The 23,460-nt window shown below is 36.8% G+C and overlaps 1 protein-coding gene across 27 annotated transcripts in view; it reads right to left on the minus strand.

Moving 5' to 3' along the window:
- nfixb (nuclear factor I/Xb) overlaps window positions 1-23,460 on the minus strand; it is a 166,236-nt gene that overhangs the window by 111,291 nt on the left and 31,485 nt on the right. For 13 of the 27 annotated variants that reach the window (XM_084403166.1, XM_084403147.1, XM_084403146.1 and 10 more), the window contains exon 1: window positions 19,725-19,856. The exons of 12 other annotated variants lie outside the window; for them this stretch is intronic. In XM_084403166.1, the coding sequence (XP_084259292.1) occupies window positions 19,725-19,751 (27 nt within the window). In that variant the 5' untranslated portion in view covers window positions 19,752-19,856. Of the gene's footprint in view, window positions 1-19,724; window positions 19,961-23,460 lie in introns of those variants that run through there. 2 more of the 27 variants (XM_084403154.1, XM_084403165.1) reach the window with 2 other exon arrangements.

Raw genomic sequence — 23,460 nt, forward strand, 5'->3', positions numbered from 1 at the left:
TGTACACATATACATATACACATATACTGTATCTCATAAGTAAATATAAAGATGCGATTAATCACAATTAATCGATTTGACAGTACTATTATTTGTACACTACTATAGTATTTATAAATATTTTTATAGTTTTTATAGTTTTAGTCATTTTGTTGTTCTTTTGTCATTTTTTTATTTGCATTTAGCTTTAGTTTATATCTATTTTAGTCATTTTAGTACTTCAACTTAATTTTTTCATTTATATTTTATTTTATTTCATATTAATTTCATTTCAATTTGTTTTAATAGTTCTAGTTTTAGTCAACAATAACACTGACTTTCGCACATTAATCTGGGATATAGGAAACAAAACCTTTAAAACAAAGTGAGTTTGAAACTCATTTGCATAATGTGATGTATTTCTAAGCGCAATAGGATATTCAATAAGAAACAAATGTAGGAAAGGACTTGATTATGTCCATCAGGATTGACTGGGACATATTAGTGTTTAAAAGGGGCCATGTCATAGACAACAAGATTTTCTTTTTCTTCTTTAAAACAAAAGAGTTTGGTCCACTATGTAGACATGTTAAAAATGGTACAATGGGTATGAAAAAATTATGACTGTTTTGCTGAAACAAACCTTGATTAACTTGGGTAAACAGGTTATTGATATGTGTTAGAAGGAAAGAAGTACGGACAAAAGGAGAAATGTCTTATGCAGGCAAAAGAGAGACCTGTGCCATCAACACACACATACACTGTGCAGGAAACCACTTACACACACACACCTGAGCTATTAAATATCCATCTATCTATCTATCTATCTATCTATCTATCTATCTATCTATCTATCTATCTATCTATCTATCTATCTATCTATCTATCTAATCTGAAACAAAAACTTTAATTTCATTTTACAAGAGTACAATATAAAACACATTGTAACTTATATGTTAGTACTTTCTAAAGTAATAAAAATGAATAGTTTTCCCATCCTCTATAACGGTGACACCAGAAGAGAGAAGTGTTAATGCTGAGGTCAGACTGGAGTGAGAGATTTCAGTAGAGCGGTTCAACTTAAACACTCTCTTCCTATCGGTAAATATGACTGCCCACATCCCTTTCCCTGTTTCCTGCAGAAACTTCCTCCTGTTGAATTAATAAAGATAGAGCAACTTCACCTCTCCAGGAAACCAGCGGGCCGACGACAGACAGCGGTGGGAGGTAAACAAAACAAAGGAACCAGCAAACGTGAGAACTCACAGTGCTTATCTGAAGCATTAAATCAGAAGTTGGAAGGTCGGATAAAACAAAATAAGCACAGATGGATTAAATCTGACCACATTTCAAAGGTTGTGACCTTTATTCAATGACATAGGTTTTAGCCTAAAGATTTTGACCACACCTTGGAATTCAAGCAACAGCATTCATTTATTTAATATAATACATATAAATAGTTTTTCTTCTCACAATGAGATATTGATATTAAATGAGATCTTGATATTCATACATTTCTCAGAATTTTTGGTCAAACAATTAGGTGAGTCTCTAAAGAATAGTACAATGCAATTCCATCCCCATATATTCAAGAAAGAATAGGTTTTTTTAGAAGTAGTAGTAGCTTTTTTTATTTATATTTTATTTTTTACATAAATTACTCAATATTTTATCTTACAGCTATTAATTCCCAAGTTCCTAAGAACATATTTCTTTCTTTTGGACAATGTTCAACAAGAATTTAGAGTACAATCTCACAATCACAACTCTGTTTAAATATAATAATACTGCTGTCAAATCGATTAATCGTGATTAATTGCGTCTAACATAAAAGTTAGATATATTGATTGATTGTGAGAGTGTGCATGTATATGTATATGTATATGTATATATATATATATATATATATATGTATATACACACATACAGTTGTGGTCAGAATTAAAGGCACCCCTGGTAAATATGATCAAAAATGGCTGTAAAAAATAAATCTGCATTGTTTATCCTTTTGATCTTTCATTAAAAAAATTGGCAAAAATCTAACCTTTCATTGAAGTAAAAGAATTTAAAGTTGGGGGGAAATCACATTATGAAATAAATGTTTTTTCTCCAAAACACGTTGGCCACAAATATTGGCACCCTTTTATTAAATACTTTTTGCAGCCTCCTTTTGCCAAGATAACAGCTCTGAGTCTTCTCCTATAATGCCTGATGAGTTTGGAGAACATCTGACAAGAGATCAGAGACCATTCCTCCATACAGAATCTCTCCAGATCCTTCAGATTCACAAGTTCATGTTGGTGCTTCTTCTCTTCAGTTCATCCCACTCATTTTCTATAGGGTTCAGTTTAGGGAACTGGGACGGTCATGGCAGAAGCTTCATTTTGTGCTCAGTGACACATTTTTGTGTTGATTTTGATGTTTGTTTTGGACCGTTGTCCTGATGGAAGATCCAACCACGGCCCGTTATAAGATTTCTAGCAGAGGCAGACAGGTTTTGATTTTTTATTTGTTGCTAGAATCCATGATACCATGTATCTGAACAAGATGTCCAGGACCTCCAGCAGAAAAATAGGCCCACAACATATAAGATCCAGCAGTATATTTAACCGTAGACATGGGGTACTTTTTATCCCTGTTTGCACCAAACACATCTGGTGGCTTTGCTGCCAAAAAGCTTTTTCTGAAGTTTCATCTGACCATAGAATCCGGTCCCTTTTGAAGATCCAGTCGTGTCTGACAACTGAATATGCAGGAGTTTGTTTCTGGATGAGTGAGGAGGATTTTTCTTGAAACCCTCCCAAACAACAAGTGGTGATGTAGGGGTTGTTTGGGTTTTGTTTTATAGTCTTTCTGACCCCCAAGACTCAAGTAATCGCTGCAATTCTCCATCTGTGATCCTTGGAGAGTCTTTGGTCACTCAAACTTTCCTCCTCGCCTTGCATTAAGACAAAATAGACACACTTTGAGTTCCAGTTGATTGGAACTTCTTAATTATTGCCCTGATGGTCAAAATGGGGATTTTCAATGCTTTAGCTATTTTCTTACAACACTTTCTATTTTATGATGCTCAACAATCTTTTGATGCACATCAGAACTATATTCTTTGGTTTTACTCATTGTGATGGACGATTAAAGAAATTTGACCTTTGTGTTTCCTCATATTTAAACTCCTGTGAAACAATAAGTCATAGCTAGACAATTTCATATTCCTAGTCACCCTGGTGTGCTAAAAAAAAAAGGTAAATATTAGTGGGAATATACTTCAGAGATATTTTACACGTAAAAAATTATAGGGCTGTCAATAACTGTGGCCGTGTTTTGAAGCAAAAATGTTTATTTCATAATGTGATTGAATATGTGAGCGAAATGAATAAAGCCATGGATCAAGACTCGGTAACAGAGTCTCTCTCTCTCGCACTCCAAAGGGGCGTAATTGGGTTACAGAGCACAACCGCACCATTGTTTTTACAGTGGATGGATTGTACCAGCGACATGGCATTCTCACAACAAATGTATTTTAAGGCCGAAGGCATCTCGTTTGTTTGGCCGTTATTGCTGTCGTGCCGCTTACTTCACTAAGATCTTAGAGAGGAGGAAGATGTTGGTCTTCAAACATTGTAAAGTGCCCCTAATTGATGTATATTATGCTTATGATGCATACTTTACAGATCAAGACCAAATGCGATACTCCTGGACCAAGCAACAACATTGTACATAAACTTCTCATGTTATGACCAAAGCATCTCACTGGGAAAACAACACTCAACAGCTGAACTATGAGGATGTTTGACCTGAGCAGGTCTTGTTCTTTTGCACATACAAAATGTTGACGCACAGCAGTGGAGATTCTTCACATGGGACTTTCAATTAAAATTAGGTTGGATTTTCATGCGTGCTTGTAGCTGCACTTGATCTCTCACTTGTGGTTTCCAACGGCCTGTTTTCTGGGCCCTGTGCGTTCCTCTGCTTTCACATATGGCTCCTATTCCACATGTTTATCAGAGCTACGTCAGGCTGTCTGCAGCTGGGTGGAGAGCGCCGCCGAAAGATAGAGCAAGAGAAAGAGGCCAGTGAATACTGAGAAAGCAGCACATGCCAACTAGAGTTCGACATTTTCTGAAGAATATGTGAGGGATGCTTGTCCAAACGTTGATCACATGATGCTAGAGTATTGTGGGTCTTTTGCAGTTGCTAGGGCATTCGGTGTGGTTGCTAGGGCGTTTCTATGTTGCTAGATGGTTGCTAGGATGTTGCTAGGTGGTTGCAAGGATTTTGCTAGTTGGTTTCTAAAGTGTTCTGGATGGTCACTATGACATGGCTAGATGGTTGCAAGAATGTTGTAGGTGGTGATTACTATGGTGTTGTTAGGTAGCAGATATAATGTTCAATGTGGTTTCTAGGTAGTTGCTAAGTGTTCAGGGTGGTTACTATTGCATTAGTATATGCGAGAAAGTCCTTGTTGGTTGTTAAAGTGTTCTAAATGGTTGCTAGTGCATTGCTAAGTGGTTGCTAAAGTTGGTTTGTTACTATGGAATTGCTAGGTACATGCTAGAATGTTCTTGTTGGCTGTTAAATGTTCTAAATGGTTGGTAGGGCGTTGCTAAATTGTTTTGGGTTGTTACTATGGCATTGTTAGGTAAATGCTAGAATGGTCTGAATGGTTGTTAAAGTGTTCTGGGTGGTTACAATGGCATTGCAAGGCAGATGCTAGAATGTTATAGGTTGTTGCTTAAATGTTCTAAATGGTTGCTAGGGCATTGCTAAGTGGTTGCTAAAGTGTTTTGGCTTGTTACTATGGCATTGCTAGATAGGTGATATAATGTTCTGTGTGGTTTCTTGGTGGTTGCTAAAGTATTTTGGGTGGTAACTATGGCATTGCTAGGCAGATACTAGAATGTTATAGGTTGTTGCTTAAGTGTTCTAAATGCTTGCTATGGCATTGCCAAGTGGTTGCTAAAATGTTCTGGGTTGTAACTATGGCGTTGCTAGGCAGATGCTAAAAAGAGGTAGTTGTAAAATTTTCTAAATGGTTGTTAGGGCATAGCTAGGTGGTTGCTAAATTGTTTTGGGGTTGTTACTATGACGTTGCTAGGCAGATTCTAAAAAGAGATGGTTGTAAAATGTTCTAAATGATTGCTAGGGCATTGTTACTACGGCATTGCTATGCTAGAATGTTCCAGATGGTTGCTTACCAACCCAATTCAAACAAGCCTATCCAAAATTTCTACAGATTTGATTCAGTCACTCTTTCAGTGTCTATAAATTACATTTAATTAAAAAATGTCATCTACTTTATAACTGACCAGGTGAAAATCAAATGTCCAAACATAGAGTATAGAAAAGTACCAGCAAGCCTCTCCTCAACAAAGCACAATTATTCATGCCTGCAGCACAAACGGTGCAGGACGAGTTGCACACACACACACACAGTTTAATACTAGCTACATATTTAAAGAAAAATACCCAGTTCAAATATCAATCTCTGAGTTCAGGTCAAACAAGGATAGGATAACCCTAAAAATCCTAAAATGTCTGTTGTTTGCAGCTCTCGGATCATTTTTATATGTCGTCTTGGGGTTAATTCAACCGCACACTTGGCCACAGGACTTGAGCGAAAGGGTCCAAATGACTTCCTGGCTTCTGCGAGACTCCCGGAGCTTCAGCCAATGCCGTTCTAACTTTAGTATGGAAATAAAAAAATGACATATGAAAGCAAACACAAGCGAATGTAAGGAAGGAGATATGGAACTTTTCTTGGACGGCCCGTCTTCTCTTTGTTTGTTTAAGTCCCGGCACATGGTAAATGTCATCCTGCATTACGCTGGCGCACGTTTGTATTTCATTTATACTTCTCTTGAAACGCCCAAAGCCCGATGGGAGGACGGGTGAACCAAGGTGAGGTTCCTATTGGTTCACTACAGTCTTTTCCCATTAAATGTTAAGACAAAATGGGGAAATTGCCTCTAGACTACAGGAGTACAGTCATATGAGAAAGACATTGTTCTTAAAGAGATGAACCAAAACAGGAATAAAAACAGCTGGACATCTGGTTATCTTTTAGGGGAACGGTCGGATAGGGAACGGAGCGTTTTTACCTGACCCGTTTGAAGCGTGGAGCCATGATTAGTCTAACACACACTCCATCACCAATAGGGAGCCACAAATGTGATATCATGAGCTAACTTGAGTTCAGTCCAGATCCTATTCCAGATGATATGTAGAGGGACGTTAACTGAATCTGTCCCAGAGCAGGTCATTAACGAATGTGCACAAAGCTATAAAGTCTGTTTGTTCTTTTGTGTGAGTTACATATAACACTATGTACACGAACACAAATGCTACTAGCTATGCAAACACAATTTCATGGAATTTTTCCTAAATGTGTCACAATGCAAGAACTCAGTGCTGCCACAAGGGGCGCTAAAGGGCATTAGTGTAAAGCGGCTTCTTCTACTGTCAGATTCAAGAGAATGTAGCAAGCTAAATGAGCTAAATAAATTGAGATTGCAAATGCAATAGCTGAACTTTAACTAAGGCTGTGTCTGAAATCGCCCTCTATATCCTTAAATGCGGCACTATTTGAGGGGACAGACATTTGTAGTGGCGTCCGAAACCATAGTGGACGTTATCGAGTGCAGTCATTCAATCCCATAATGCACCGCAATAACAGCCGATGTACACTCAACGGCTAGAGAATACCCATAATGCACTGTGAGGGTCGTGCCGAATGAATTCCAGCGTCTCACCAGAAGATGGCGCTTGCAGCCGAATCATCCATCCATCCATTTTCCAAACCGCTGGTCCAATGTGGCTACAGCGTAATATCATAAAGGTATAAATTCATTTTTAATTGATTATTAAATTGTTTAATTAAGGTTTATACATGCTAGTTTCCATGACAGAGTTCAAGATAAATATTTTCATTACTACTGGAGCTTGGAAGTTTCAAATGATTATTAAACAGCAAGCACAAATCATGCATTCAGTGTCCGAATTCTCGTTTTCATTCACTCCTTCCAGTGGACTATATTAGTGGAGTAATGTGGGCAATAGTGAATATGGGGTGATTTTGAACTAAGGAAGCAGAGAGGATGCAGAATAGCAATTGAATGTAAGGAAGTAGAATTAAAATGAACTGAAATGCAAAGAAATCATATAACTAATTATATTATATTTATTATATAACTAATAACTAACTAATGTTGGCTTGATATATGATGACACAATATATTTTTTAATGTTTGGAATAAATTATACTTTTGTTTTTGAAAGTCTATGATGCTCACCAAGGCTGAATTTACTTTATCAAAAAAAAATACAGTAAACAGTACTACTGTGAAATATTACTACAATATAAAATAACTGTTTTCTATATATATTTATGGGATGGCAAGATCATAATAGACATTTAGACTGAGATACTGAATGGCTTGGTTGCTCTTTCATGTCTTGTAAAAATATATATGTAAATGTAAATTAATAAATGCATCAGCTATGTTGAATGTCTTTGAATTACCATTCATGTAAATTGAGAGGTGTGGCCAATTCAATTCAAATTCAAATTCACTCATGATTTCACAATGAGACAATTCTTCAATTTTGAATGTGCAGAATTTTCATGCATGTGTTTTTAATAGAGGGACATTCATTTACTGCAAGTAAAAAGATCATGCTAGTCATTTAAACCTAATGGACGTCATATTCGATGTAGAAGAAAACTGAAACTAGTAGGCCTACCCAAACATTGCACCATAACTCGCGTGCCAGGTAAGAGACCGCATGGATTTCGGTCGTAACATCCTTCTGTAAAACTCGGGACCGATGATTAACCGTTTGGTAGAGCCGCACAATGTCATAGTGGTGCAGGGCGGCAACTTTCTTTGCATTTATTCTACCCTACATAGAGCCTGTCAGAAAAAGCCTGTGGCCTGCAACCACTGCCAGCAGACGCTCACAGGAATCCTGTCCACACACACACACGCCCTCCCTCGCTCGCTCGCGCTCTCTTTGCTCACAGCTGCCGGGCCTCCTCAGGGTTCATGCGAGGTAAAGATATGCTATATTATGCAACCGTGTATAGATTTTCCACCACTGGAGGTTAGCCAACTTCCTGCTCACTCAGAGACAGGCGACGAGAGCTGTTGACGAGGCTTTGTTCCCGCCAGCAACAGGCAGCGATTCCTTGCAGGACTGCTTGGATAAACAGCACGGAGCGCCACGCCATGTGGCCGGGAGTAACACTCCACACACGCTTGTTTATGATCTACTGTCTTTCCTCGCTGCTGCTTTCTGTTTTCATGCAATTCTGAAACATTCGCATGCAGATCGTTCGGGTTGCTGCGCAGCGATTCTGTGAGTTTTGATAGACTCTAGCAAAAGAAAGAAAGGAAAAGAGAGAGAGAGAGAGAGAGATTCCTCTCGCACTTCCACACCCACCAATCCCAAGACAGGAACACTGTCTCTGGCTGCACGGTTCACTCGTGAGACACTCGCTGGAGAAATACCTCAGAGTGAAATCATGGCACGTGAACACATTTACGTTTTAGTTAATGATTTTTGGGGCTCAATAATCTCATCTGAGATGAGAGTTTATGAAGCTCATCAGAGGTCACAGACTCATTGCTAAAACTCAATTTGCACTGACAGTTTTGCTGCTTCATTTAGGCACATTTGTCTCTATGGAACTTTGTTTCCACGTCAGACTAAAAAAACGTATAAAAAGGTAATTGCAACTTTATTTCTCACAATTATGATTATTTCTTACATTGAGAATTTTCTTTATTTTTTTTAAAAGAGATTTATTTCTCACAATTGCAACTTTTTCTATCTTATAACTGCGACAATTTCTCAAGATTTAGACTTAAATTCTTTCAATTGCAACTTTATTACTCACAACTGTGAATTTATTGCTCACATTGAGACTTTTTGAAAAAAAAAAAATTCTCACAATCGCAACAATTTCTTGTAATTGCACATTTCCATCTCATGATTCCAACTTAATTTCTCACGATTTAAACTTAAATTCTTTCAGTAGCAACTTTCTCACATTTGTAACTCCAAATTCCATGGTAGAAAATAAAAGTAGACACAAGTGAGACAATTGTTGACAGTCAATTTCATAGTACAGAGCAATGATGACATTAATGCGAATAGCATAATTGAGACAATAAGTATAATTTTTTGATGAAAATGTGCTATGGTGCTTCTATGGTATTCTGGGATTCTACACCCCTCCCCATGTTGTGATGTTCTGGTCTATAGAAATATTAATATCTAAAAGATTTTGATTGCAAACTTTGGTAACTTGGTAAATCTTTCTGAAACTACAAAAGACCAGTGTGAGATTAGTCTTATTCTTGGAGAGAAGCAGAAGACATTGAATCTTGATATGAAATGCCATTTGCAACTCATTTTTCTTCCTTCAACAGGATTTGATTTCACCCACTGGGAAAAGATTGAATGATGAAGAAGAGTTAGAATTGCACACCAGGTGAACGAAAGGGCTGAATAAGTTTTGTGAAGGCAGCCGAAAAAAGAAAGTAATTTCAGAGGCAGAGCAAGTTATTGCATTTTGATGAAAGATTAAGATTTGGATTAATGTGCTGCAATGAATCATACACAAAAAAGCGCAGGACTGTGTATTAAAAAGATAAACAGGTCAATTTTCAGTGCATGTCAAATTATATCATATTGCTGTCTTGGAGAAACAGTTGGGATATAAACAAGATCTCATTTGTGATTTTTCTTTTCTTATTTCTTTCAAAAAAGAAATCTGGAACTCTTCAGGAAATCCAAATCATCGCTGGCCAATCATATTCCTTGACAATGTAAACAATAAACAATCAGCTGTAGGTGTGGCCAGGTTCAGAGTAAATGTGCTAATGTGATGCATGTTGACTGGCTGTCGGAGGTTGTGGAGGGCATATGGGTCAGGCGAGGATCTGGCTCACGTGGCGTTTCCTCGCATGCGCTGTATCGGTGCCGGCCGTGATGTGTGCAGTTGCCACCAGATTGGCACGGATGAGTAAAGAATGCACACCTGCGTCTCATGCGCTTAAGTGTGTGCAGGTGCGAGGGTGTGCACACGTGTGCTTGCGTCCAGATGCATTATGCATAAGGATAGAGTGTTTTAAATTTGCGTCGTTAATTGACAAAAAGGAAGGAAACGAAGACAACCAATGAAAGCGGAGTTGCATACTGTGAATTCTCTACTAGAATTGTGCATGATTTAGAACGGAATTGAGAATGCCTTCAATTTCAGTTTAACAGAGAAAAATATGACATTTCAATTTCAATTCTGGAATTTGAATTGAAGTAGCAAACAGAATGCAGAATTGCAATTCATTTTCATTGCAAGGAAGTAGAATTAAAATGATCTGATTTTTAACTAATTACTAACTAAGAAAATCTAAGTTTGTCAAGATACTTTGAAAATAGGCTTGACAAAGTCTTTTTTGAAGATGAATGGATGGATGGATGATGGAACAGATGGAAAGACTAGATGAATAAATGGAACGGATGGATGGATGATGGAACGACTGGATGGATGGACATGTAACGGATGAAATGACTGGATGGATGGATGGATGGGTAGAACGATTGGATGGATGGATGGATGGATGGATGGATGGATGGACGGATGGATGGATGGAATGACTGGAAGGAAGGATGGATGGATGGATGGATGGATGGATGGATGGATGGAACAGACGGAACAAATGGAACGACTGGATGGATTGGTGGATAAATTAATAAATATAATTAATAACAATTTAATACTTTTGAATAATTAATATAAAAACATTTGTAATAAACAAATAAAATTATGATAATTAATCAATCATTCATAAAATATTAATAAAATTATTATTTTATAAAAAAAAAAAAAAAACGTTCTTAATAATTACACATAAAATCAACAACTAATATTCATAGCGCCCACTCTTAATACCACGGTCTATATTAGGATCAGTGTATTTCAGAACTACATCCAGCTTTTCCAGCGTCCCTCAACAGGGTCGTATGGCCTTGACCTCTGGCTGCGTCTCATAATAAGCATGTCGGCGTGTTACATGTCTAGGGCGTTTGATCCGTCCCGCTGTGGTCCGTCGTGGAGTGGCACTTAAACAAAAACAAAGTAAAACAAAGAGAAACTGATCTGCTCAGACAGAGATGGAACCAACGGAGCACAAAGCCAGAGCGGGGAAATTTGCCTAGCAACACCGCAAACCCAACCAGTGCCAACATTGGCATAGCCATCCCACCCATAAATCCAGAACTCCTCACAGAGGAGTCCCAAAAGCACACCGTCCTACACTCTTAAAAATAAGGACGGCTCAACAAGAGGGTTTTCACAGGGATGCCGTAGAAGAACTATTTTTGGTTCCCCAAAAACCTTACGGTTTGTAAAAAGAACCATTTTTTTCATAGTATAGAACATTTTCTAAATCTAAAGAACCTTTATCCACTATAAAGAACCTTTTGTGGAATGGAAAGGTTCCAAGGTTCTCCATGGAACCACAGATGCCAATAAAGAATTATTGATTATTTTAAGAGTAATCAAAGGTTTAGGGATGCAAACGGATCTGATTTTGCACGTACGGCTTCAATGCACGATTGCTATGATGTCTATCGGTCCATCTTTATCCCGAGCCCTCAAACAGCTGCTATGGGAACCATTTCTTCCCGTTTGAAGGAATGAGGCCTGCTCTGTTTTCACAAAGATGGTTTTGATCAGCACTGTTAGCCGACCGTACAAAAACCTACATTTCACGGCTTATGTATATGCGAGCTAAATTATGTAATTTGCGTTCGAGTGTGTGTTCCATTACCATAGAAACAGCACAACATATCAGCAAGCACAGAGCCGCAGTGGAGCTACGGGCACTGCCAGGCCGATGCCAAGGCCTAATCCATGCCAGGAGTGACATGAGCGAAGGGGAAGGGAGGAGGAGGACACACACACACACACACACACACACACACACACAGACTGGATATCCTCCTATTCTTTTGGCTGGAGACTCCCATGGCAATGGCAGTAGGAATCCATTCTCCACGGATACTGGGACAGCTGTGCAGATAGTAGATGAGAGCCGATTGGTTTGGGCCTTTCTGCATTAAAGCTTAAGATAAAAACTAGGTACTTTATTCTAGGCCGGCCTCTTCCGTGCCAACATGCATCTGACTCAGGCCGGCTTTGTGTTTCCCACCACCTAATACAGTGAACAGCAGAAATACAACAGCTCTTTGACACATTTATTAAGTCCTTTATGGACTGAAAATTTCCTCCAGTGTTTGTCTCTCTATAAACCTTGATGTGTTTGTTTGAAGGGTCTTTATGTGGAAAAAGGTGAGGGAAAGGCTTGAGTTGAGAGTAGGGTTCTGGAATCGGATACTTAAGGTTAGGAATCGAATACTTGCTAAAATATTATAATTTCAATTCCTCTTATCGATTCATTTGTGTCCATTTTAATAAGACTTTAAACCACTCAAGCGCAAGAAGACCCGCACTCTGTTAACGTGCGCACTGAAAAGTGAGCGATACTGAACTGAGTTCTCTTTCGCGTCTTTTTGCACTTAAACTGACTAAAAAAAGGTCAAAATCTCATCGTAAACACAGTCGGTTATGTCTTAAGTGAACGTAAACAGTTTAGAAAGAAAATGCATGTGTATCAGTATACTGGATCCGTGCAGCTCTTAAAGTGACAGCAGCCTCAAATTCCTGCTGCCGTCTCCATAATAACGTTAATCAAACAACAAAAAAAAGAGAAAATTAACGCGGTTCTTGGCTGAATAACTTTAACTGTATTTGTAATGTATATTTTATTTATAAAGTGCAGTTATTTTACATTTGATTACAGTTTCTGTACCTGAATACCTGAAAATCTTAAAACACTGTTTATTTCAATCGTATATTTGTTCAGTTGTATCTATTTGCGCGATTGCTAATTTGTTTATTTGTTCTTTTTTAATTCACAAGTGTTTACTTGTCTTTAATAATGCTTGACATTTATATTAGTTAGGCTAGGGTTTTTTTTAATGGTATTTTTAAACCATAGGCAGAAGTTCCTTGTTTAACTGTTGATTTTTGTTCATGGTATTCAGCTACAATGAAACGTTTTGCAATACGACTTAGAACAAATGTGAATGATATCTAAGATGTGTTTTTTTTACCTTATTGGAATCGAAATTAGGAATCGATTAGAATCGGTATCGATGAGCATAAACAGAATCGGAATCGTTAAAATTCAAACTATACCCAATCCTAGTTGAGAGAGACTATAATAGGTGGCAATAGCCTTATAAGGGTTGTGCAATGAAAAATGACATTTTCCTTGACTTTATCGGAACAAAAGGGTTCGACTCACTGTTAACAAACTGTATTGTGCAGAACTAAAACTTCCCAGGCCAAAAAGGGCATTTATTGAAACTAATCTGCAAAAATGTCTCATTTTATTGGATGTATGGTCACCAAAACCCAAATATATTAATGACCACCCACATTCAAAAACAAAATAAGCTAAACTAAAAATATTGGACCAAATGTAAGAGAATCTGTCATAAACCCATATGCATGGACTGCTATTCTGAGAAACGGGATGAACGTTTCTCCGTCTGTGTAGTATGTAGTTACAGCACTGGATGGTATCATTCATATCATCCAACCCTTCTGCGAAAGACAAATGAGAACATTTAAGTGGAAAAGTTCATATGCACAGATGCCAAAATGACCATTAGTCCGTATGACTATATTCCAAGTCCTCTGAAGTCATGTGACAGTTTTGTGTGAGGAACCAAACGAAATGTCAATTTATCTGCTGGAAATGTTCCCTTCTACCACAGCTCTTAAATCGCATTTGCATTTGAAGATTTTGCATTGAAGATTTTCAGGAAATAATGCCTTAAATATCAATTTGATCCTCACACAAATCTTCAAAAGACTAGGAATATAGAAACACCTTGCTTGTTTCTTATATGTATGATCGTTGACAAATTTGCATCACATTAAGTTTGTTAAAATGCCTAATTCGAAGGGATGGAAATTTTATATGCAATTCAAATACATAAACAAATCTTACATTTAGACCTTTTTTTGAATGGTTGGGCTATTTTATGATGCTGTTTTTGCTAAACTCCTCATTTTGTGTTGAACGGAAGATGAAATGTCATTCAGGTTTGGAACGACAGGAGTAAATGATAAAACTGTTCAGTTAAAACATGACAGAAAAAAAACATGTAACAAAGAGGGTAATGAGAAACTATATTAGGGGAAAAACCCCCTCTGTAAGTGCAGCTCAGGGAAATAAATGCGATATGATCCTGCAGTCTCTGAACAGCGCTATGGAATGTCTTTGTTTGTGGTGTTTTATTATTGTTGACCGTACGGCGGGTGAACGGGAGCTTTGGCGTTCGGCTAGGGGACGTGGCTGACGCCCCGTGAGAATGAATAAGTAAAAGGAACAGAGTGTCCCTGTGCCCGTCTGGCATTGTAACCATCCCTCTCTCCGTCTCTGTGCCATCAAACCAGCTCGACTCAACGCCACTGGACACCATTTGGACAAACGTGAGACTCCGGTTTCACCGGCAGACTCAGACTGCCTATCACATGAGCGCACAATACCGTCACGGCCCTCTGAAGTGAAACGTAAGATCAACTAGTTGTCCTCTTCAAAAAGTCGCTCCCGTACCCCGTCTGAGAAATTCAACAGGAACCAAATCTGTGATCATCCAACCGCAACATTTGATGCTGTCCTATTTATCAATACAAAACAATATTCATAAGTGAAAATCGATTCTTATCCTGTGGTGGGAAACGCTATAATTGATCCAAAATTATTTGAAAGAAATGAGAAAGTATACAAATTCTTGCATAACTACAAAAACATTCAGTTTTTTTTTTCTTCAGTTTTTTTCTCTAATTCAGACGCTTTACAGAAAATGTGCACTTTTAAAAATTCATTTCAGACAGCAAGATAATTCAAAATTAACTGGTGAAGACAAAAGGGTGGTAAAAAAAAAAAAAAAAAAAAATTCAAAGAAAAGGTGACCTAAAATAATCACCTAAAATACTCATAAATATATATAAAATGATACATAAATATAATGAATTAATTGATCAAATGTGTGTGTGCGTTTTGTTTTCAGTTAATTAATGATATTTTTATATATAATTTTATATACTTGCAGCCTTTGTGAGCATATACGGTGTATATATATATATATATATATATATATATACACACATATACATACATACATGAATACATACATACATAGTATAAAATATACAGTAAAAAGTAAAAAAAAATACAGTAAAAATGTAAAAACAGTAGTATTGTGAAATATTATTACAATTATATTTTTTTCTATTTTAATGTAGTTAAGTTATTCCAAACTTCTGACCTGTAGAGTGTGTGTGTGTGTGTGTGTGTGTGTGTGTGTGTGTGTGTCCAGATGATAATTCCAGGGTACTAAATGATTAACATCTTCACATACATATTCATATGGTATTAATATAGTTCTCGAAAAAGCAAACATACTTTTTTTTTTTTCATTGTGCCCTGCACTTGGGTTAGATTTGCACACTTTTGCCATAAAAAACAAGCAGTCACCATGGTAAAATGTCCCAAAAAACATGTTTATACTTTTTTTGTGTGCGATTCTGCCACTGGTGACTTAGAAAGGCTAAGAAACGGGTAGATTGAAATGGGACAACCGGAGTCTCAACATGGTCCTGCAATGCTCCCTAATCCTGTGATAAAACCACTTGAGCTTCAGCATTAGGAAAAAGAAGGACGAGAAGGAACGAACAAGAAAGAATTCAAGCTTAGAGACACAGTTTCATGTGAGTGAATCAGAGAGTGAAAGATGATGAAAGTACTAAAGTCTGAAATATCAAAGCAGTGTCTTGATTCCGACTGCGGCTCCATCAGATTTTAATCCCGAGAGCAGCTGCTCCAACTCATTTTCCAGGCCCGGGGAGCGAGCGATACCGGAGAATCTAGAGTGACTCTAGAGTGACTAAGTCAGGTTTGGGGAGAAAGTTAAGCCTGTCATGGACGAACGGCCTCATCCATCTCACACGAGATTTTTATTTGGCCGAATTTACACAGATATTCCTCGCCGCCGATTAAAGTTTCCTGAAGCGAGATACAAAAGGTTTCTCCTCGGCTCTGTGAAATTCAGATCCGGTTGCCGTAAGATGCGGAACGGTCATAAAAAATGGCTGCAAATCAAATCCACGGGATTCACAAAAGTTACACCTGGCTGGTGTTAATAAAAAGAGATTTTTGCACTCTGGTCTAAAATCACTAACTATATATATTCAGATTTTCCTCAAAAATATATTATTTTTAAATTATTTTAAAATGTCCAAATCGGTTCTTTTGTCTGAATTGTCTGAAAATGTTGAAAGGCCAGTTAACAGAAATGTCAGTACCCAAATCGATCCGCGTTTAAATAAATCAGCTCTATCCGAGGTACAGGCTTACTCTTGACAGTGGTTGAATGTTTCTGAATTCAGGATTTGAAATCTTAATGACTGAGTGTTAATGACTGAGTGTGAGCTGCACATCCAGCCAGGCTTAAAAAAGGCAGGTGTGACCCTTCAGCTGTATGTGATAATCTCTCTCTCTCTCTCTCTCTCTCTCTCACACACACACACACTCTCTCTCTTTAATTATACAAAACACAAGTACATAATTAGATATAATTTTTGATGTCGACCCTGATTTTTGGCATGAAGCAAATTAATTTCATTCAAAATGACCTTCAATGGCTAGTAACATTTCTTTACTAAATAAGAGGAAACTCGTTTGGTGACATTATGGTAATATAAATTAAAAAGTAAAAAATAAAAAACTTTTTTATAAATTGGTTTTTCCTCACAATGTTTACATGAGGCAGTAAAATGTAAATGGGAAGCAGTTTTTTCACAGCTATAAAATACATTTTACTTTCTGCAAAGAAAAATTCCTGTTTTTGCATTCGTTTCAATAAAATAAACTATATTCAATTTCAGACCCTCACCAGCATCTACATCTGACATCGCTTTAATACAAGCTCCTCTATATGCGCACTATTCCCAAAACTCCTCACATTCACTCGAGAAAAGAAAGCTTTTTCAATTTACATTTAATATCATGAATGACCTTCTAGACCTGCTTTTGATTTTGAACAGCCAAAATGTAAATGTCATCAGACGCGAAGCTCTGAAATCCAAGCGCAAAACTAGAGACTCGCCGACCTGCTCTCTCTCCTCAAAGCGCAAGGACTCTCCATATCCGAAACCTCCCTTAAATTTATTAAAACAGTGATTATTTATTTATATATACAGCTGATGCAATATATTTGGCTTCAGGTCCTGTGGTTAATTAATGCAAAAAAACAAAGAACCATATATCTGATAGATAGATAGATAGATAGATAGATAGATAGATAGATAGATAGATAGATATATAGATAGATAGATAGAACTTATACAGCACTATCTCAGCTCTATAGCCTTTAAATCGAGCCAATAAAAGCTTGAAGTCACCCAATAATATAATAATACAGCATATTTGCTTTTCCAGTTGCGATTGACCCACTGCCGTTGTTTTCTCTGGAGCCGAAACAGGTATGATTCAGTGCAATATAAACAGAAAAATATGTCGATTTCAGACCCAAGAGATAAATCTGTTGCAGTCTGCTTACTAAAAAAACACCCACACTACACTTACAGTAATATGCATGTGTATAAGACATACAGTGCCAGAACATCAACATGCATTTACACTAAAAAGAATGGTGATATATGGCCATAAATGACCAAGCACGTCATTATAAACGGCGTCCTGTTTCAGACTCGAGATGTTTATTAAATAAAAGAATAATTCCTTGTTCAAACTGCACCACTTCAAATCAATTAAGGAACAGGGCTGTGCACAGTAACTATTGTGTTTTAAATGGGAAACAGGCCTCTGCTTGCATGCCCAGAAGAAAAACACACGCTCCCTGGTTCTGCGAGCATGCGGTAGGGGCATGGAAGTTAAAATTGTTTTAATAGAACCACTGTAAAACTCAGGAATGAATTACACATGACACACGCAACGCCATGGCAGAAATATAAACAACTGCGCCAGATGACAGAGAGACGGCACTGACTTCGGCAGGACAACTTTGAGGAATCATCGTGAATTAGAGCCAGCTATATTCCTGAAGACAAAGAATCTCTAGAAAAGAGGGAAAATCACTGTCAGCCCTGTTCAGCTGCGCACTATGATGTACGATTGTGAGTTTATGAAGCAGACGTAATGAATGAGAATGTCTCTCTGTTTCTAACGTGACTGAAGTGATAAATATGAAAAACACCTGTTTTAAAAGCTGTTGTTTTTCAGTAAAAACTGAGTCAGAGTTTGCATGTAAAAGCATGTTGGTGTGTGTGTGTGTGTGTGTGTGTGTGTGTGTGTGTGTGTGTGTGTGTGTGTATGTATATGTATATGTGTGTGTGTGTGTGTGTGTGTGTGTGTGTGTCTAATATATATATATATATATATATATATATATATATATATATATATATATATATATATATATATACATGAATGCAAACAACAACAACAAATATAGTAATGGCATTTGATTGCATGGCAAACATTTCTTCAACTGAAACTAAAGCTCTATAATATACATTATCTTTTTTTTTTTTTATTGTAGCAACAGAAAAGTATCAAATAATCAGATTACACATACGTTTGTAAAAGTTTGATATCTTAAAGTAGTTTATGGCAAAATGCTAGAGAAAAGGTTACCCTGTAACAGTTGACTGCGCCACAAAATGTGGAAAAAGACTCTTGCACATAAAATACTGCCAAAAACAATACAAAAACATAACCGTTAATACATTATTTGCTTTGCTGTTATTCAATTTAAAATGAGAATACTCAAAAACGCAGATAAACAGTTGCAGTGCTGCATTCTGAAGATAAACTAATAAAAAACTGCAAATAATTTCTCATGAAAAGTATTTGAACATGAATTTATGTTGTTAGGCATACATTTGCAAATCGTATAAGTTTGTAAACACCTCAGGAAACTATAACGCATGTATAAACGATAAAGGTTTCAGATGTGCTTGAGAAATTATAGAGATGCATTGCATTTGAACCAAGTTACAACCTCAAAAATATCCCCAGTCATACTTCACTAATTTCACAATCCCACACAAACCATCCATATAAATGCATTAAAAAGACAGAATATGCAGTTCGCTGGTAAAACTGGTATTTTTGGGGCAATGCTGGCGACCCTTGACATATCCCGAAAAAAAAAGAAAAAAAGAAAAAAAAGGCGAACCGATCAAGTTCAACTCTTACAGCAACAACGTCAAAACCCTAGACTTTCCGAAGCCCGCGCGCGTCTTCCAAGTGAAGATATGCAGAGTGGGACGAGGCGAGAGAAAAATAAATAATAAAAAAAAATTACACGAAGCGCTAAACTCGCAGTTCAGGTCTTTCTATACATATCCACTCCACCTCCTCTGCGCTCCTTTTATATTAAATAGATTTCCAGCGAAGCGCCATTTTCTCCCCAAACCACGCGCGCTCTGAAAACGCGTAAAGAAGGTCAGCTGGAGACGTGCCACCAAACGCGCTGACGATTCCACGCGCTAGTACAACTGAAACTGTCCCGAGGTCGAGGGGAACAGCTGACAGACACGAACGCGAATCACTCAAGCAGAAGAATAAGGAATGCTTTACCTGTGTGAGGCAGTATGGAGAGTACATGTTATATGTGAGATGCGTGACTGACGCGGGATGGAAGTGGCATTGCCGTCCCGCTCTCGCTCACTGCGCGCTGCTGTAACTCCGCCTAAAGCGCCTGAAAGTGAAAGCTTGCACAAAGTTTTGCGAGGAGGAAAACTTTCTCTCCCTCCCTCTTCCACTGTGCGCCTCTCTCTCTTTCTCTCGCTCTCGCTCTCTCTCTCTCTCGCTCTGACTGAACAGGCGTCTTATCAGCCTAACCGATATGAGATTTCAGTGTAAATATATACATGTGTGGAGACTATCACACGTGAGCTGTACAGGGTAAGATTAGCATAGTAGAGTAGAGTAAGGTAAAGTAAAGACGTGGTGACATTTTCTGGTCAAAAGTCATATGTTTGAATCAACCTGAGTACACATTAGGGACAAATCGTTTCTTACATTATAATGATCATTAGTCGATTTACATTGAACATCATGCTATATGTCATGATGCTACATACATTTGCAAATAAGCAATAGTCATATTACTGATCTATCAGGAATGTTTGACATGTTCATGATATTTCTAATATGATTTCAATGTATATCACCTAAGTATTAATACCTATAATGTAAAAGAGAGAGAGAGAGAGAGAGGGAGAGAGAGAAAATGTGCAATTGTTAAAAAGTAAAAAAAAAATGTATTTTTTTTAGTGATCCTGTTATTAATATTTGATCAGTTGATTCAGTCATGTCAAAATTATATTATAAAAAATATCTATAAATATAAAAATACATGTGCATGTGTGTGTGTGTGTGTGTGTGTGTGTGTGTGTGTGTGTGTGTGTGTGTGTCTGTAGTATTTATACACACACATACAAAGTATGTAATATAGCCTACATAATATACATAAATATAAATATAAAAATATTTCACATACAGATGTAAATAAATATAGGACAAATTTAAAGATATAATATATTAATATATTTATCAATGAATTATATTAATATATAAAACAAGTTATATATTCTAATTATAGAAATATTTAAAAACATATACATGCATAATATGTAAAAAAAAAAAAATATATATATATATATATATATATATAAATAAATTTGTATGTATGTACAAAATAAAAAATGTAATACATTTTATAATTATAAAATATTTACATATAAAATGTAATATTTACATAAATATGCAATTAAATACATAATAGATTTAAATATACATAATAGATATATTATAACTACAAAAAAAGTGTTTGTATATATATATATATATATATATATTTGTATGTTTGCAAGTTACAAGCATAACTTGCAAACATACAAATGTCAGTCCAAATAAAACTCTAAGTAATGTTTTTCTTTACCTAGAAACCAAAAATATAGTTTATTACACTGCTGCATATCTATGTATCTTGAGTAACATTTTTAAATACATATATGAAGATATTAAATAAGTGAACGTGTCATGCATGAATAATGGAAGGTGTTACTGTCATTTGCAGGTCTCTACGACACTTTGCTTTTGCAATGGCACGCAGACTTGTGCAAGTAAACAAAAACATGAACAAATGCTATCGTTTTGTGTGTTTTTGTCCTAAGAAAATGTCAATTTAATGTCAATTATCTGAATAATAAAACCAGTAAATATATGTATTTGTGTCTGTTAATGACTGTCAAATGCAAATGTATTGTACTCAGTATTGTATTAGCAGTAAAAGACGGGCAGAAAATCATCTGGTCTACAACACACACACACACACACACACACACACACTGTAGCGATGGCAGCGCCTGTCCTTTTTCAAACTTCGAAATGAACGTGCCTCGCAAAAACATGAAAGGAGTGAACATTAAGGAAAGAGCAGGCGAGTGGAGGAATAAAGTTTTGGAGCGTGTCCCTGGGTGGGTATTTTTGGTGGGGGTGAAGTCATTGAGCAGAACCGGAGCTGAAGGCTGGATGTGCCACCGGAGGCCTGGAGATTTATGAGGCCTGTGCAGTTCCACCGCAAGCCACTGCAGGGGAAACAAAGAGAACTGGGCTCTGTGTGGCCAATTACAGATCCAGGGAACCCGGGAGAGAGAGAGAGAGAGAGGGAAAGAGAACTGCAGAAGAGGAAAGTGCTCTGGACGACCACACAGGAAACGCATACCTGTGTGAATCGTCATCGCATCGCACCGTTACCTCACGTGACCTTTCACCTGTTATTTGTCAACCACCTTTAATCACTTAAGCTCAGCGTTTTAGGTTCAAATGTATAGATTTCTATGTATACTTTACTCGTTTTCACTATTCTTTTTTGCTGTCAAGCATGTCATTTGCAATATGATTTTAATGTAAATAAATCTGTTAATCATTATATGATGTAAAAAGAGAACACATGCAATTGTTAAAGGAATTACTTCCACATGACCTGTCCGGTTTGTTATAAGATTCTAATTTGGTCAGATTGAGTCAGTCATAATAAATCATATCATTTACTTCTTTTTTTGTAGGTTTTTCACAATCGCTTTGGCTTTTTTTCCTTTCACAAAACAACAAGTTCTCATTTCTGAACAATTAGTTTCTTGTTCACATCAGATTTGAATTTCTTAAGGATTTAAGCAAATTGCATGTGCTTTGGAAAATGTGTGCAAAAGAGTACAATGAGTGCAATTGTCTATAAATTGCACAATTACTAAATACACATGGACAGTTGATCAAAGCTGATGAGTTGGATTATCCGTGAAACTGTCAAACTCTTCACATCTTCTCAATTTTCTTTCATGGTGTGAGCCATCGCATGCAAATTGATCCATTCAGTGATCAAAATCACCATGGAAATATTTGTTATATACAAATTTCATGTTTTTTTTCTACTGCTAGAAAACTGCTTTCTGTACAACCAACCAATCATATATAAACTTTCTCTGACTCTTCTTTGACTCTCTGAATCTGTATGTACACAGACAAAACAGATATTCTTTTATAGTATAGAAAGCAGTTAGTCAAAAAAAGTAGAAAAAAAAACATGAACATGAATATATATAACAAATATTTCCATGATAAAAAAAAATAAACAAAACATCTAAACATTTTGACCAGTGTGGCTCACACAATGACAAAAACACTTTTTTTATTTTGGTGTAATTACACAATAACTAGGTTTCACAATAACATTAAACATGAGTTTAATGTTTTGGGTGAGTTACTGCATTTTTGCAGACATGCCATGTTCTGATGTTCCAGAAAACAGTAATGACAATTGAGCTTACAGTTTAGAAAATGTTAAGACTGTTTCAAAAAAACGTGCCAAAGCGATTGAGAAAAACTGTAATAACACCGCAGGTAATTTGAATCAAGTACATTTAAAGTTATGTTAGTTAGGTTAAGGTATAACATTTTAGGTTTGGATGGATGGATGGATGGATGTGGATTAGATAAATGGATGGATGGATGGATGGATGTGGATTAGATAAATGGATGGATGGATGGATGGGGATTAGATAGATGGATGGATGGATGGAAGGATGGATGGATGGATGGATGGATGTGGATTAGATAGATAGATGGATGGATGGATGTGGATTAGATAAATGGATGGATGGATGGATGGATGTGGATTAGATAAATGGATGGATGGATGGATGGATGGATGGATGGATGGGGATTAGATAGATGGATGGATGGATGGAAGGATGGATGGATGGATGGATGGATGTGGATTAGATAGATGGATGGATGGATGTGGATTAGA

Source organism: Rutilus rutilus (genome assembly GCF_951802725.1).
Source record: "Rutilus rutilus genome assembly, chromosome: 1".
Classification (NCBI taxonomy): domain Eukaryota; kingdom Metazoa; phylum Chordata; class Actinopteri; order Cypriniformes; family Leuciscidae; genus Rutilus; species Rutilus rutilus.